Source organism: Chrysochloris asiatica, unplaced genomic scaffold, assembly GCF_000296735.1.
Source record: "Chrysochloris asiatica unplaced genomic scaffold, ChrAsi1.0 scaffold00020, whole genome shotgun sequence".
Classification (NCBI taxonomy): Eukaryota; Metazoa; Chordata; class Mammalia; order Afrosoricida; family Chrysochloridae; genus Chrysochloris; species Chrysochloris asiatica.
This window is the reverse complement of record NW_006408538.1, coordinates 11,694,023-11,707,988: the sequence shown is the minus strand read 5'-3', so window position 1 is coordinate 11,707,988 and position 13,966 is coordinate 11,694,023. Positions and strand designations below refer to the sequence as shown.

The 13,966-nt window shown below is 40.6% G+C and overlaps 1 protein-coding gene across 1 annotated transcript in view; it reads right to left on the bottom strand.

Annotated features, from left to right (window-relative positions):
* The window catches only part of MYPN (myopalladin), a 140,921-nt gene that overhangs the window by 36,086 nt on the left and 90,869 nt on the right, over positions 1 to 13,966 (bottom strand). The window contains exons 11-13 of the mRNA XM_006837459.1: positions 10,247 to 10,822; positions 9,569 to 9,707; positions 8,283 to 8,350 (exon numbers count right to left, since the gene is read on the bottom strand). Of these exons, the coding sequence (XP_006837522.1) occupies positions 8,283 to 8,350; positions 9,569 to 9,707; positions 10,247 to 10,822 (783 nt within the window). The remainder of the gene's footprint in view (positions 1 to 8,282; positions 8,351 to 9,568; positions 9,708 to 10,246; positions 10,823 to 13,966) is intronic.

The following is a 13,966-nucleotide window of genomic DNA, read 5'->3' as shown; positions in this document are numbered from 1 at the left end:
CAGAATGGCCAGACTTTGTCTCTCATACTTTGGACATATTGTCAGGAGGGACCAGTCACTGGAGAAGGATATCACATTTGGTAAGGTGGAGGGTCAGAGAAAAAGAGGAAGACTCCCAGTGAGATGGATTAGCAAAGTGGCAGTATCAATGGGTTCAAGCATGGCAACAATTGTGAGGTTGGCCCAGGACCGGGCAGTGTCTTGTTCTATTGTTCATAAGGTCGCTATGAGTCAGTACGAACTTGATGGAACCTAACAACAACAACAACCATGTTTCCCACAGTTAGCCAGGACACAGTGCATTAGTATCTGATTCAGGCCTGAGAAATGTAGGATGAGGAGTCGACTGGCTTTTCATTGCTTGGCAAGCTGAAGGCTGCACTGAGTTACTTTGCTCCTAGAGGATGTCAGGGCAAAGGCTATGTGACAGTTTCTGATGAGGTGGGCTCAGGGCCCTCCAGGATTGGGAAAGGGAGGGGTCAGGAACAGCAGTTAGTGAAGTGGGGAGAAAAACAGCAAAAAAGAGAGAAGTTGACCACATTTTTCTGCCTAGTTTTAGGTTTGCCATTTGCAGTAGTCTTTAGGTTATGTGGTGGGAGATGGGGGGTGGGACAGAAACAAGACAAGGGAGAGGCACTCTAATTTTTGAATTAGAGTGGTGGGTATTACAAGAACTGGGAATTTTATATTACTGGATCAAGAAACTATGCAACTTTAAGAATAAGAATGGCAAGAGTTCTGCACCCTATGGCTACAGGACTGAATCTTTACATCTGAGATGCCAACAAAGATGTACATCTTCCCCAAACAGAAACTGATGCTTTTTTTTTTTTTTTTTGCAGTGCTTTGCAAATAAAAGCTGGCTTATTCCAAAGTTACTACCTCATTACACATAAATCAAGACTGGTATTCCAAGTTATGACTGATGGGACTCAGATTTCATAAGAAAATTTGCAAACACCAGCAATATGTTTAAGTTAAATTTAAATGTGCTTTCTGCATGGGTCTGCATAAAAGATGCAGTACTGATCTACTGCCGGTGGCTGTAGTGGATTTATACTGGGTTCTCCTTTTTCCCTTGCCTGGTGCCCTTTGTGAGTAAAAGGAGTTACTGTCAGCTACTTAGAGGTGACATCTATACTCAAAGGAGAGAATATGTTTCTGTGTAAAGCTGGTCTATATGGAAACCAAACCAATGTCATATGACCTATTCCTTCAAGGCTCAACTTAAAGACCTTAAGTGAAAATGAATGGCAGAGAATTCCAGTTGCTCTCTAAAAAAGAAAAAAGAGGAAAAAAAATTATTCTTTGGGCTGAAAATTTACAAGCAGAGCCATTTGATTTCTGGGACACATCTGTACACAAAGTTTATCCTGCAGATTGGTAGAGTGGGAGAGAGTGCTTTTCTTCAGCGGAGAACCACACAATAATCTAAATCAGGCATGGTATTGCTGAAACTCTGGATTTCCAAAATGTGGGCCACCATCTCCACACTCCCTCTCCTGAGATCACTGCTGGTTTCCCTACTCTAGGTTCTGGTTTGGGCTTCTGGGACAAATAACTAAACAGGATCCAAGTAGCTGGAAGAGTCTGCTCCAAGTATTCCCAATTAACTCTGGGTAAAAAGTTCACTAAAAGAAAGTCTTTACATATTTGGTACAAAGTGTTTTCCTTTTTATTACAGGGATAGCCAGAGTTTGGAGAGAGTAGAGAAAAGATTCCTAGATAAACTTGGTGTTCTTTCATAGAAGGTATCTTTTTTTAGTATTTATCTAACAATGAAATGCTGCCTTCAATAGAAATAACAAGGTTTCATAGACTATTCCCTGTCCTTGCTGTCAAATTCTGAATCAGCACCTTGTAATGGATTGAACTGTGCTCTGCTAAAATATGTGTTGAGAAATCAAAGATCACAGTCTTCAGTTTGGATTGCACTTCAGTGTAAAGAAAACAAAATACTTCACAATAGACCAATAAATAACAGCTTGATAAATAGAGAAAAGATTGAAGTTGTCAAGGACTTAATTCTTTTTGGATCCACTATCACCCTTCATGGAAGCAACAGTCAAGAAATCAAACAATGTGTTGCATTAGGCAAATCTGCTCCACAAGACCTCTTTAAAGTGTTAAAGAGTAAAGCTGTTAGTTTGAGGACTAAGGTGAATGACCTAAGTCATGGTATTTTCAAATGCCTTATTTGCACGTGAAAGTTGGACAATGAATGAGGGAGACCATAGAAGAATTGATGCATTTGAGTTATGGTGTTGGAGAAGAATATTAAAAGTATCATGAACTGCAAGAAGAACCAACAAATCTGTGTTGGAAGAAGTAGAACCAGAATGCTCCTTAGAAGCCAGGATGGTAAGAATTCATCTTTCATACTTCAGACATGTTATCAGGATATCCCTGGAGAGGAACATCATGTTTGGTAAATTGGAGGGTCAATGAAAAAGAGGAAGCCCCCCAATGAGAAGGACTGGTACAGTGGCAGCAGCAATGGGCTCATGCATAATTGTGAGTATGGTGCAGGATTGGATAGTGTTTTGTTCTTTTGTAACACAAGATGGCTATAAGTCAGAACCAACTCTATGGATCCTAACAACAATAACAAAATAGGTGTTGGAAGACTAGTTTCTATACTTGTGGAAGTAATGTAATATAATGTAATCATCTTCCATAAATCACTTTTATGTGATGTTAACATGGTTATCCCAGTGCCACGGTGTGCCCTAACCCTAATTACTCCTGAGTTATAAAAAGAGCAGATTAGACACAGAGACAAGAAAAGACAGATAGATGCCAAGTGAGGATTGCCAAGAACTAAGAAGTTCTGTGACTACCACAAGGAAGGAATCAGCAAGACAGAGACCCTCACATGAACTCTTAACCTCCAGAACTGTGAGGAAATGCAATTTTTCTGCTTAAAGTCACCCGCTTATGCTATTTCTATTACAGCAATAGTAGGAAACCAAGGCACAGAGACACAATACTCTGTAAAACATACACTCTATCTTCAAACAGGTTGCACAAAAATACTTTTAACACAAATTTCATCTTGTTGTTGTTAAGGGCCATCGAGTTGGTTCTAACCCATAGAGACTCTGTATAGGGTTTCCGAGGAGCAAGCTGATGTACTTGAACCACCAACCTTGAAGTTCAAACCAACTTTGCAGTCCAGCACCTTAACCCACAGCACCACACCAGGACTCCAGTTTCATTTTAGGAACAAACAATTACTAAGAGATAAATGAGCCCTGATGTGGTGTTGTAGGATAAGCATTGGACTGCTAACCACAAGGTCAGTGTTCAAATCTACCAGCTATTCTCTAACATGCTATACAGGGTTGCTGTGAGTCAGAACCTACTCAAAGACACACAGCAACAAGAGATGAACTGATTTACTTTATAACTTTATACCTAAATGTCCAATTAACACCAGAGTTTTGCTTCATTTCAATGTGCTTTAAAGGTTCTCATCTTTTAAACCAGTTGATGAAAGTGGATCACTATCTTTTTAAGTGCCGTCAAGTCGGTTTTGACTCATAGCGACCCTGTATGGGTTTTCCGAAGAGCAGCTGGTGGGTTTGAACTGCTGACCTTGTGCTGATCCTACAGCGCCACACCAGGAGGTAAAATTAGAATCTATATAAGTGAGGTATATTTTCCATAGATGTGCAACAAATTCAAAATTTTCTACTTGGTTAAAAGTTTCATTATTTTACCTGAAACTAACGTCAATCCCATAGCTTGTGTGTTAATTCAGCACATATCCACTGAGCACCTGCTCTGTGCCAGCACAAAAGTTGTGTAGCCGTGAACAAGGCACCCTTCTATCCCAGTCCCCAGGGTGGGCCCATAGGTAGAGTTGTTGTTGTTGTTAAGTGCCATTGAGTCAGTTCTGACCCATAGCAATCCTGTATAGAGTTTCTGAGGAGAGACTGGTGAACTTGAATTGCTGACCCCGTGGTTCAAACAGACTTTGCAGTCCAGTGCATTGATCCACAGCGCCACACCAGAACTCCATAGGTAGCATACAGGGGGACATTTCAGTATCCCAGAAGCCAGTGTCCTGCAATGCCCAAGATAAGCCACAGAAGGCCAACAGCTATTGGAATTCTTGTTAGAAAAAGAATGAACAGCAGAGATAATTGCTCACACACACACACACACACACTCAAAAGGGTTTTCATAAAGAATTCATGCTAAGAGATGATTGAAAAATAAAGACCATTCCTATGAAGGTGTTCATCATGGTGGGCCTTCAGTCATAGGTGGATGAAAGTTTAGTGTGTCTTTTCCAAAAATGCTTTGCAGTACCTAACATCCTGCAGGTACACAGCCTCAGAGTCAGAGTTATTCCCATAATGCTGTTGTTGAGTGCCATTGAGTTGGTTCTGACTCATAGTGATCCTGTATAGGGTTTCTGAGGAGTTGCTGGTGAGTTTGAACTACCAACCTTTCAGTTCAAACCAATCTGCAGTCCAGTGCTTATCCTATAGTGCCACACCAGGACTCCATTCTTATGATAGTTGGTTTTTGTAGATCATAGCTTCCCAAGTAGATTAATTTTAGCTTTGCAGTTTTTAACTTGGTTACCTTTTCTATTAAATCTCTCAGCTTGCTTTCTTTCATACTATAGGATGCAATCAAATGTGGCAACGTATTCTTGGGGAACTTGTCAGGCAAGGTGCTTCATAGGAATACTATGCTTCTTCAGGCAGCTGTGCCCTTGATATTCAGAAAGTTTTCCTCTTTCAAATGTAGATATTGCTTCATGGTCTGCCCTCCACGTATCTAAAACGTTTTGATCAGGTACAAGTTTTCTAAAAATTGTTTTTGTAATGGGTGATGGACAAATACTACCCAGACATACAAACAGCATGGATTGGAAACCAGCTCTGCCATCTTCTCGTACACTGAGAGGTACCAAGGGATCAGAATTCCTAGCCAGAACCTTCCATTCTCTTTTAATTCCAGTTTTCCACAAATTATTGAAGGCCCCTTGTAATAGTGGGAAAACAGATCATTTTAATTCCTGAATCTCCAGAAAAAGATGAATATCAATATACAATATTTCTTTATGCCTGTTCTCCATTTACACCTTCCAGCCTAGCTCTCCTCTTAACCTCACCTACTGTCTTCTTCAAGATACTTTCAAAACTTCAAAAACACATTTTAGACAGTTCTTCATGACACTTTCACTCTCATTTCCCAAGGCAGCAATGGGCAAAACAATATAACAATATGATTATCATTTCTTTTCTCAAAACTTCCTCAGAATCAACATCTGCCAACGTAATGTAAGCATTCCATTTCCGATAGTTCCTTGGTTTTCTGAATTTCAATGTTGCAATGTGACTTCCATTATCCGTGACACAAAATGCAGTCTAACACCAATTCTATAATTAGTCCACTACAGGCGTCCTGGTGTGGCACCGTAGGATAAGCACTTGACCTCAGGGTCTGTTTGAATCGCAAGTTCAGTGGTTCAAACTCACTAGCTGCTCCTCAGACACCCTATACAGGGTTGCTATTAGTTGGAACTGACTTGACAGAATTTAACAACATAACACAACATTAATCCTAAGGACTCCTTGTGTGGTGCTGTAGGATAAACACTGAACTGCAAACCACAAGGTCAGAAATTCAAGCCCACCAGCAACTCTTTGGAAACCCTATACAGGGTTGCTGTGAGTCATAACCAACTTGACAGCTCTTAACAACAAAATAGTAATCCTGGAGTCCTGGTGTGACACTGAAGGATAAACACTGGACTGCTAACCAAAAGATCGGAACTTCAGACCCACCAGACACTCCTTGTAAACCCTATGCAAAGTCTGTACGAGTCAGAACCAACTCAACAGCACCTAATAACAACAACAACAGATAACCCTCAGAAGATTGACACCGGTCACAGGGTCCAATGGAGAGGGCTGAGAGACTTTCTGAGACTGCTTCTAAGTTCCTTCGTTAGCCCTGATGTCAATTCATGATGGAGATTTTAAAGACTTCAGCTTATGGTACTCAAATCATAATAATTCATGTTCATGTGTAATCACATTTTAGGTCATTAAGAGAAAAAACTCGCTTTTCCCCGAGTTGGGCAATGGGTAAGTCTGGATCTACCTACTGAGTAACTATAAAAGTAAATCAAAGAGCTGTGTGCTTACCTGGTATCATTTTTTACAGGATTCTAATTGCTCCCATTCTGAGTTGTAAAAGACATAGATCTGATTTCAACAGCACTCAAGGGATTAACAATTAAAGATGTGATGACAGTGTTATAGAAAAACAAATCTGCATTAGACAAAGCAACATTTATGGGATGTAAAGGTATGTGTTATCGGAGGGTTTCAGGAGAAAGGCCCTAGGGTTTCAGGGAAAACATGGAAGTGTCCTGGAGACCAGGGCTCTAGTTCTAGTTCTACCACTGACCATTTGACAACGGTACCTTGATCTCACTATCTATAAGGTGGAATAGAAGAATTACTGCCTTGCTATTTTATATACATGTATGCTGTTGTTAAGGAGCTCTGGTAGCGTAGTGGTTACGAATCGGGCTGCGAACCTTAAGGTCAGCGGTTTGAAACTACCAGCCGCTCCGTGGGACAAAGATGAGGTTTTCTACTCCCGTAAAGATTTACACCCTGGGAAACCCTGTACAGGGTTGCTACGGGTCGGAACCGACTCGACGGCACTTAACAACAACAACATGCTGTTGTTAGAATCAGCACTGGACTGAAACTACAAGGTCGGCAGTTCAAATTCACCAGCTACTCCTCAGAAACATCATGCAGGGTCACCTTGAGTCCGAACCACTATGAGTTGGAACTGACTCGATGGCAATTAATAACACAAATATAACAAAAATCAAACCCACAGTTGACAAGTTGATTCTGACTCTTAGAGTCCCTCTGGGATAGAGGAGAACTGTCCCACAGGGTTTCCAAAGCTATAATCTTTATGAGAATAGACTGTCAGATTCTTTTCTTGTGAAGTGGCTGGTGATTTCAAACTTGCACCCTTTCAGTTAGCAGCCAAACTTTAATGAGTGTGCCACCAGGGGTCCTATATAGAGATGTATAATGGGGTCCTGGTATGACACTGTAGGATAATCCCTGGACTGCTAACCACAAGTTCAGCAGTTCAAACTCACCAGCCACTCCTTAGAAACCCTATACATGTTCACTGTGTGTCAGAACCAACTCGACAGCACTTAAAAACAGCAACAGATAAATAAATAACTTTGGTGAAATAATATATGAAAGGCATACTCATTTATGGTAAATCTAGATATTCTGCTTTAATTCAAACTATTTGAATCAATTATTTATTTATTTAAACATTTTTATTGTGAATTAAGGAGCTCTGGTGGCCTAGTGATTACGAGTCAGGCTGCTAACCTCAAGGTCGGCAGTTCGAAACTACCAGCCATTCAGTGGGAGACAGAAGAGGCTTTCTGCTCCCGTAAGATTTACAGCCTCGGAAACCCTGTACAGGGTCGCTATGTGTCGGAACCAACTCCACGGCACATCCCCACCATTGTGAATTGGGTGAAGGTTTAGAGAGCAAATCAGTTTTTCATTCAACAATTCATACACATTGACTGTAATACTCACCGTGTACCATCACTCATGCCACTGCCTTCCTGTGCTTACCACTGTCGTCTCTCCTTCCCTAACCCTCCCTGCTTTCTGAACTTTGTCCTTTTAACCTCAAATGTTTGATTATCCCAAAGAGTGCATACCTCCCTATTGTTACTGCTCACCTTGTAGACCTGTCTATTGTTTGTCTGAAAACTAAGCCACAGTGTTGAGTTCAGTTCCAGGCCTGATGGGTGACTAAGGACCCCAGCCCCAGAGGTTCCATCACTCTCTATCACCCAGTCAGCCTGGCCTTTTTTATGATTTTGAGTTTTGCTGCACATTTTTCTTTCACCCTATCCAAGACCTTCTAATGTAACCCCTTTCAGAGCAGCTGGTAGTGGTAGATAGGCACCATCTAGTTCTTCTGGTCTCAGGGTGGTGGAGAATGAAGTTCATATATATGGTCCATGACTCCACTGGACTGATTGTTTCCACACATCTTTAATCTTCTTCACTCTTCTTTGTTCTGGATGCGGAGACACCTTAGATGACTGCTTGCCAATTTATGTCCCAGTAGCTGTTTACCCAAGTAGGATACAGAACAATGTCTTTGTGAACTATGGTATGCTCTCTTTCTTTTGCTTTGATGACATTCATGTGTGACTTTCCTCTTTCTCCTTCAGTGCAAACACATACCAGAAAGCAAGGAGTTGAACAGGTTGAATAATAGGAAATTCCCTATCAGCTATTTCACATGACTCAACCTAATATAAAGATTGGGAAATACTGGTTATCAGACCTTCATCCAGTGACATTAGACTCAGATACCAAAACATCTCAAGATGTCAAGGTTTGCCAAAAGTGAACCGAGGATTGACAGACCAGACAAAAGATGGTCTAGTTTCTTTTCTTCTTCAGTATGAGGTTAAGTCAAAAAGTATTGTAAAAATCACAGAAACCTTTATTAAACAAAGTATCAAACTGTGAAGCAGGTGTTCCTCAGCATATCCTCCAACTACATCTATACACGTCTGAAGGCAGTGGTTTACCTCTCTTATCATTCCTTAAAGAATTCTGGGCTCTTTGATTTGTATCACATCAAAACAGCTGTGTTGGCATCCTCAAGGAACTCAACTCATGCTCCTTTGAAATGTTCTTTGAGTTTGGGGAACAAAAAGAAGTCTGAAGGAGAAAGATCAGGGCTATAGGGTGGAGGGGTAAGGTTTCCTTATCAAATTTTTGTAGGACAGTCCTTGCTAGTCTTGAAGAACGAGAAGACGTGTTGTTGTGATGGAAAAAATTCTTCGGTGCAACTTTCCTGGCTTTTTCCTCACTAATACAGTTTTCTTCAAATTTCTTCATAATGTTATTAAGTGCCATTGAGTCGGTTCCAACACGTAGTGACCCTGTGTAGAGGTTCCAAGGAGCGGCTGGTAAGTTTGAACTGCCATTTTGTGATCTGATCTGAGCAGCCAATCAGTTGAAAGATATATTTCCCTGGGGGTGTGGCCTGCATCCAGGATATAAACAGATATTCTGGCAGAGCTCTAGCTCTCTCTCTTGCCCTTACATCAGACCTCTGGTTCTTGGATGTAAGCCAGTAGAGGCCTCAGGCCTGCTGCCTGACCTGCAGTTTTGGGGTCTGTCATCCCCTGCAACTACGTGAGACATCAGAGGTTGCCAGCTGTCCCACAGATATGGTACTTTGCAGTCCTCACAATTGAATGAGTCATTTTCTTGAAGTAAATATATATCTATATCTATATATACATACACTTCACTGGTATTACTCCTCTACAACACCAATGAACAGACTGTTGTTGATAACATTAAGTGCCGTCAGGTTGATGCTGACTTATAAATGCCCTTGTATAGGGTTTCCTAGGAGCAGCTAGTGGGTTTGAACCACTGACCTTGGAGCTAACAGTCCAGTGTTTATGCTACAGTGCCACACCAAGACTCCTTGAGTCCAATAATCTTACCTGCTGGTTTGATCTGGCATCATTGAAATTCACTTTTTTCCCCAAGTCTACAATCACTGCATTCTTAGTTTCACGAATATAATCATTGTTAACTGGTTGAGGAGACTTTGTATTTTTCTTCAATAGTCCCTGAGGTGGCCTATGAAAGAAATTCACATCAGACACACCCATGAAAAGCATTGGTGGACATACAAAGGTTTAGAAATCAGATTGGTTGAAATGGCAACCAGATGCCAGAATTCATTCAGCATTTATGGGGGCACTTACATGCAAAAGTGAGCATTGTACAGAGAAACTTTGCTTTTAGAGGTGACTTCAATATCTCTATTTTTAAGTAGAGGGCCAGTGAAAATGAGACAAACCATCAATGAGATGGGTTGACACAACAGCCACCGCAACAGACTCAAACACACCAACAAGTGTGAATGTGGCACAGGACCAGGCAACGTTTCCTTCGCCATGAGCCCTCATGGGTAAAGGTTTACAGAACTAGCAACGAGATTCATCCAATTATGTAAAGTGGTCAGGATCTTTGTCCTAAGGTATTTAATACTCCTTTTGTGTCTAAGAGATAGCATGATTTAGGAATCCACTAAATGAAAGTTTTATCCCAGATCAAACTACTCTGTCCCCTCTCAACTGGCATCTCTTACACCAAAAAGCCTCAGTGACACTTACAAGGAGGGTGCGCTTCTGGGCAGCCCCATGGCATTGGTAGGTGGGATGGTAGGAAGAGAAGGCAGAACAGAGCTGAGGAAAGCCACTGGGTTCTGGATCCTGCTGGTGGGAGAGACAGGAGTTGGGGACACACAGTGGGGCTGAAACTGGTTTCCACTGGAGATGGAAAACATGAGTGGAGGTTGTGCTGGCTCTGTTGGACCTGGAGGAAGTGGCTCACTTTGGGTGGAAATCCCTCCTGAAGATTTGGTTTGCATGGAGGGGTGAAAAACTAAGAGACTTTCTTTGCTCACTGTCCTCTGAATGCCTTGTGGAGCACTACTCAGGCTGAATACTGGAGAGCTGGAAGGGGACGTGCTTGCCACAGAGGTGTTCGTGGAGGGGAAGAAGTGCTTTGGCCGGGCCAGGCTGAAGGTTTGAGATGATGGGGCCTTCACCGGCTTGGTGGATATTGTCATTGAAGGGGAAGCAGTCATGCTGAAAGGAGACTCCTTAGGAGATGAAGTAGTTGGGCTTTGCAACTGCTGTTGTTCCAGCAAGACTTGGTTGTGAAGTTGCTGTAACTGACTGGAATCACTGTACGCAAACAAAAGTAGGGAGAAAAAGGGGACATCTGTTAGCATTGGCCTCATCCTTCATAAACGTACCGATAGGCTGTTTATGACTTTGTTGTTGTTAGTTGTTATGTGCTTTCGAGTCGATTCTGACTCATAGCGACCCTGTATAGGATTTCCAATAGGGAGCTCTAGTAGCGTAGTGGTTATGAATCAGGCTGCGAACTGCAAGGTTAGCAGTTCGAAACTACCAGCTGTTCTGAGGGAGAAAGATGAGGCTTTCTGCTCCTGTAAAGATTTACAGCCTCGGAAACCCTGTACAGGGTCGCTATGAGTCAGAATTGACTCCACGGCACATAACAACAACAACAACAACGGGTTTCCAAGGAAAGTGACTGGTGAGTTTGAACCAGCAACTTTGTGGTTCAAACCAACCTTGCAGTCCAGCACAGTAATCCACAGCACCACACCAGGATTTCATGCTGATTAAAAAACATAATCAGAGGGGCCAAAACTCAGCTAATTACTGGTGAGTTGTTTGCACGTCTCTCCATCTTTCCACGTCTATTTTATTGCTAGTAAGATGGACAAAAGGGAGACAGTGGCCGCGACAATGGACTCAAGCACAGCAACAATTGTGAGGCGTGCATAGACTGGGCCCTCAGGATCGCTATGAGTGGGAACCAACTCCACGGTATCCGACAACCGACTTTCTACTGTAGCTAAGTCAGAAATACCAAGTAACGCTGTCACTGTTAACCATAGTTGTAAATGATTGTAAAAACCAACCTAAGACAGCCTCTTCTTGGACCTCCATCTATGGAGAGACATTTTAAGTGTAAGTCGGACTTCTGGTGTGGCGCTGTAGGATAAGCACTGGACTGCGGACCACAAGGTTGGCAGTTCAAACCCACGAGCTGCTTCTCAGAAACTCTTACAGGGTCACTAGGAGTCAGAATCAACTCGACGGCACTTGACAACAACATTTTAAAAAAATAGAGGTTTTGGAGTGGTCTGGTTATAAAAGTAAAGCTCTTACAAGAAACATTTTAAAGTCTAGAAAGGTATGAAGAGAAGAATAAAGTCTACTTTTATAGTCATTTTCTTGAAATAACCTTCTGTTAAGATTTGCATGCAAGTTACTTGCAGAATCTTGGAGACCTTTTTCATCTCTTCACTCACATGTGTACACATACACATGCAACTATCCTTAGACATAGTGTTTCTTTAACAAATGGAACCCTTTTCTATGTATGACTTTGAAACCAGCCCTTTTCACTTAGCAATATAAAATGAACATTTTTCTAAATGAACAAATCTGCACCATCATTTTTCATGGCCATTTAATAATCTGTGTTATGACTGGACTACAGCAATCCTTTATTGTGGAACATGCAGCTTAGTTTTAATTTCTAAACAATGCTGCAATGAAAAGCCATGTAGACACCTACTTGTTTTCTTGTCTGATAATTTTTCTAACATAGATTAATATAAACAGCATTATTAGATTAAATTAAAGGCATATATTAACATTTGTATATTTTTAGCCAAGCTGTCCTTTGGAAAGGTTGTCCCGATTTATACTAATGCAAGCAATCTGTACATAAGAGTTCTTGTTTTTTTCATATTCTAGTCTTAACAGTAGTCTAATATTTTGTCATTGATTTAGTGACAAAAATAGCCATTATTTTATACCTTTTATTATTGCTAGTGATATTGAATATATTTTATAATGTATATTACCAGTTATTTTTCCTGGTAGTTTATTGGTAGGGGCAGAGCAAATGGACTTGTAGGTCATGATAAAGAGTTTGAATTTATTCTAAGTTAATAGGAAACAGTTTGAAGATTTTAAGGAAATTAATGAAATAATTTAATTTGTCTTTTAAATATATTACTCTAGCAGCTATTGGAAAATGGACTACATAGTAAGGCAAAGGAAAAAATTGAGAGATCAATTTTAATGTTAATACACTGGACCAGGTAAGAAATGGTGGCAGACTGGGAGAAGTAGAGATAGAGAGAAGTGGACAGATTCAATATACATTTTTTAGAAGAGAGCCAACAGAACTGGTGTTGGATTGGACATGGGAGATAATGAAGAGAAGGAGTTAAGAATGAATCCTAGGGGTCTGACTTGAGCTGATAGATTTAATGGGGCACTGCTTATAAGATGTAGACGAGTGGAAGAAAAACAGATGTAGAAGCGTTCTTTTTGGATATGCTAAGTTGAAATATCCAAGTGAAGACGTTAAGCAGACCATTGAATATACTAGTAGGGAGCTCATAAGATAGGGCTTCGAGAATCATCAATTTGTAAGCTATAGGACTAAATATGATCACCTTTGTGGAGAGAATGTAGCTATAGAAGAACCCAGGGTTGTACCCCATGGTCGAGAAAAAAATTGAAACTAGCAAAGGAGACTTAGAAGGAATAATGAGTGAAGTGTTATGGAAACGGAGAGAAGAAAGTATTTCACAAAGAAGGGAAACATCATCAATGATGTCAAATTTTGCTAAAAGAGAGAATAGGGAAGACAGGAAAGAAGCGAAGAGAAGGATGGGCTGAATTTTTTTAACATGGAGAATCTGAAGCCCATTTTTAAACAATTTTAAACATCTTACCTGAAGCCCATTCGAATGGTACTATGAAGATACTATGGAGATGTAATCTAATTTGTGGACTACTGCTAATAGAAACCCTAAAGCAGTAATGAAATCTCTTTTGGATGTGTGATGTATAGCATCTATAAGTGTTACCTCATGAAATATGTTGCTCATTATCAAGAGGGTCCGTAAGACCAGACCTGAAAAAGTGAGGTAAAGGTCTAAAAGAGATATGGGAAAGACTCTGAAATAAATGGGAAACTCGATCCTTAACACACCCTTTCTTCAGTCTTCTTTTATTTACCATCGTTCTGAAGATATGAAGAAGAACCAAAGAAATGTTTGGAATAACTTACAGAGGTATTTAAATACAATTGAATCCAGCAGTTTAGAAATTAATCATAATAACTGGAAAACTATTAATATATCCTTCCTACCACAGAACTTAATCATTATTTTTAAAAATTAAAATAGCATATGATTATTTAAAAAAAAATTTTTTTTAATGTTGTTGCTGTTATTAAGTGCCTTGGAGTCAGTTCTGACTCATAGTGACCCT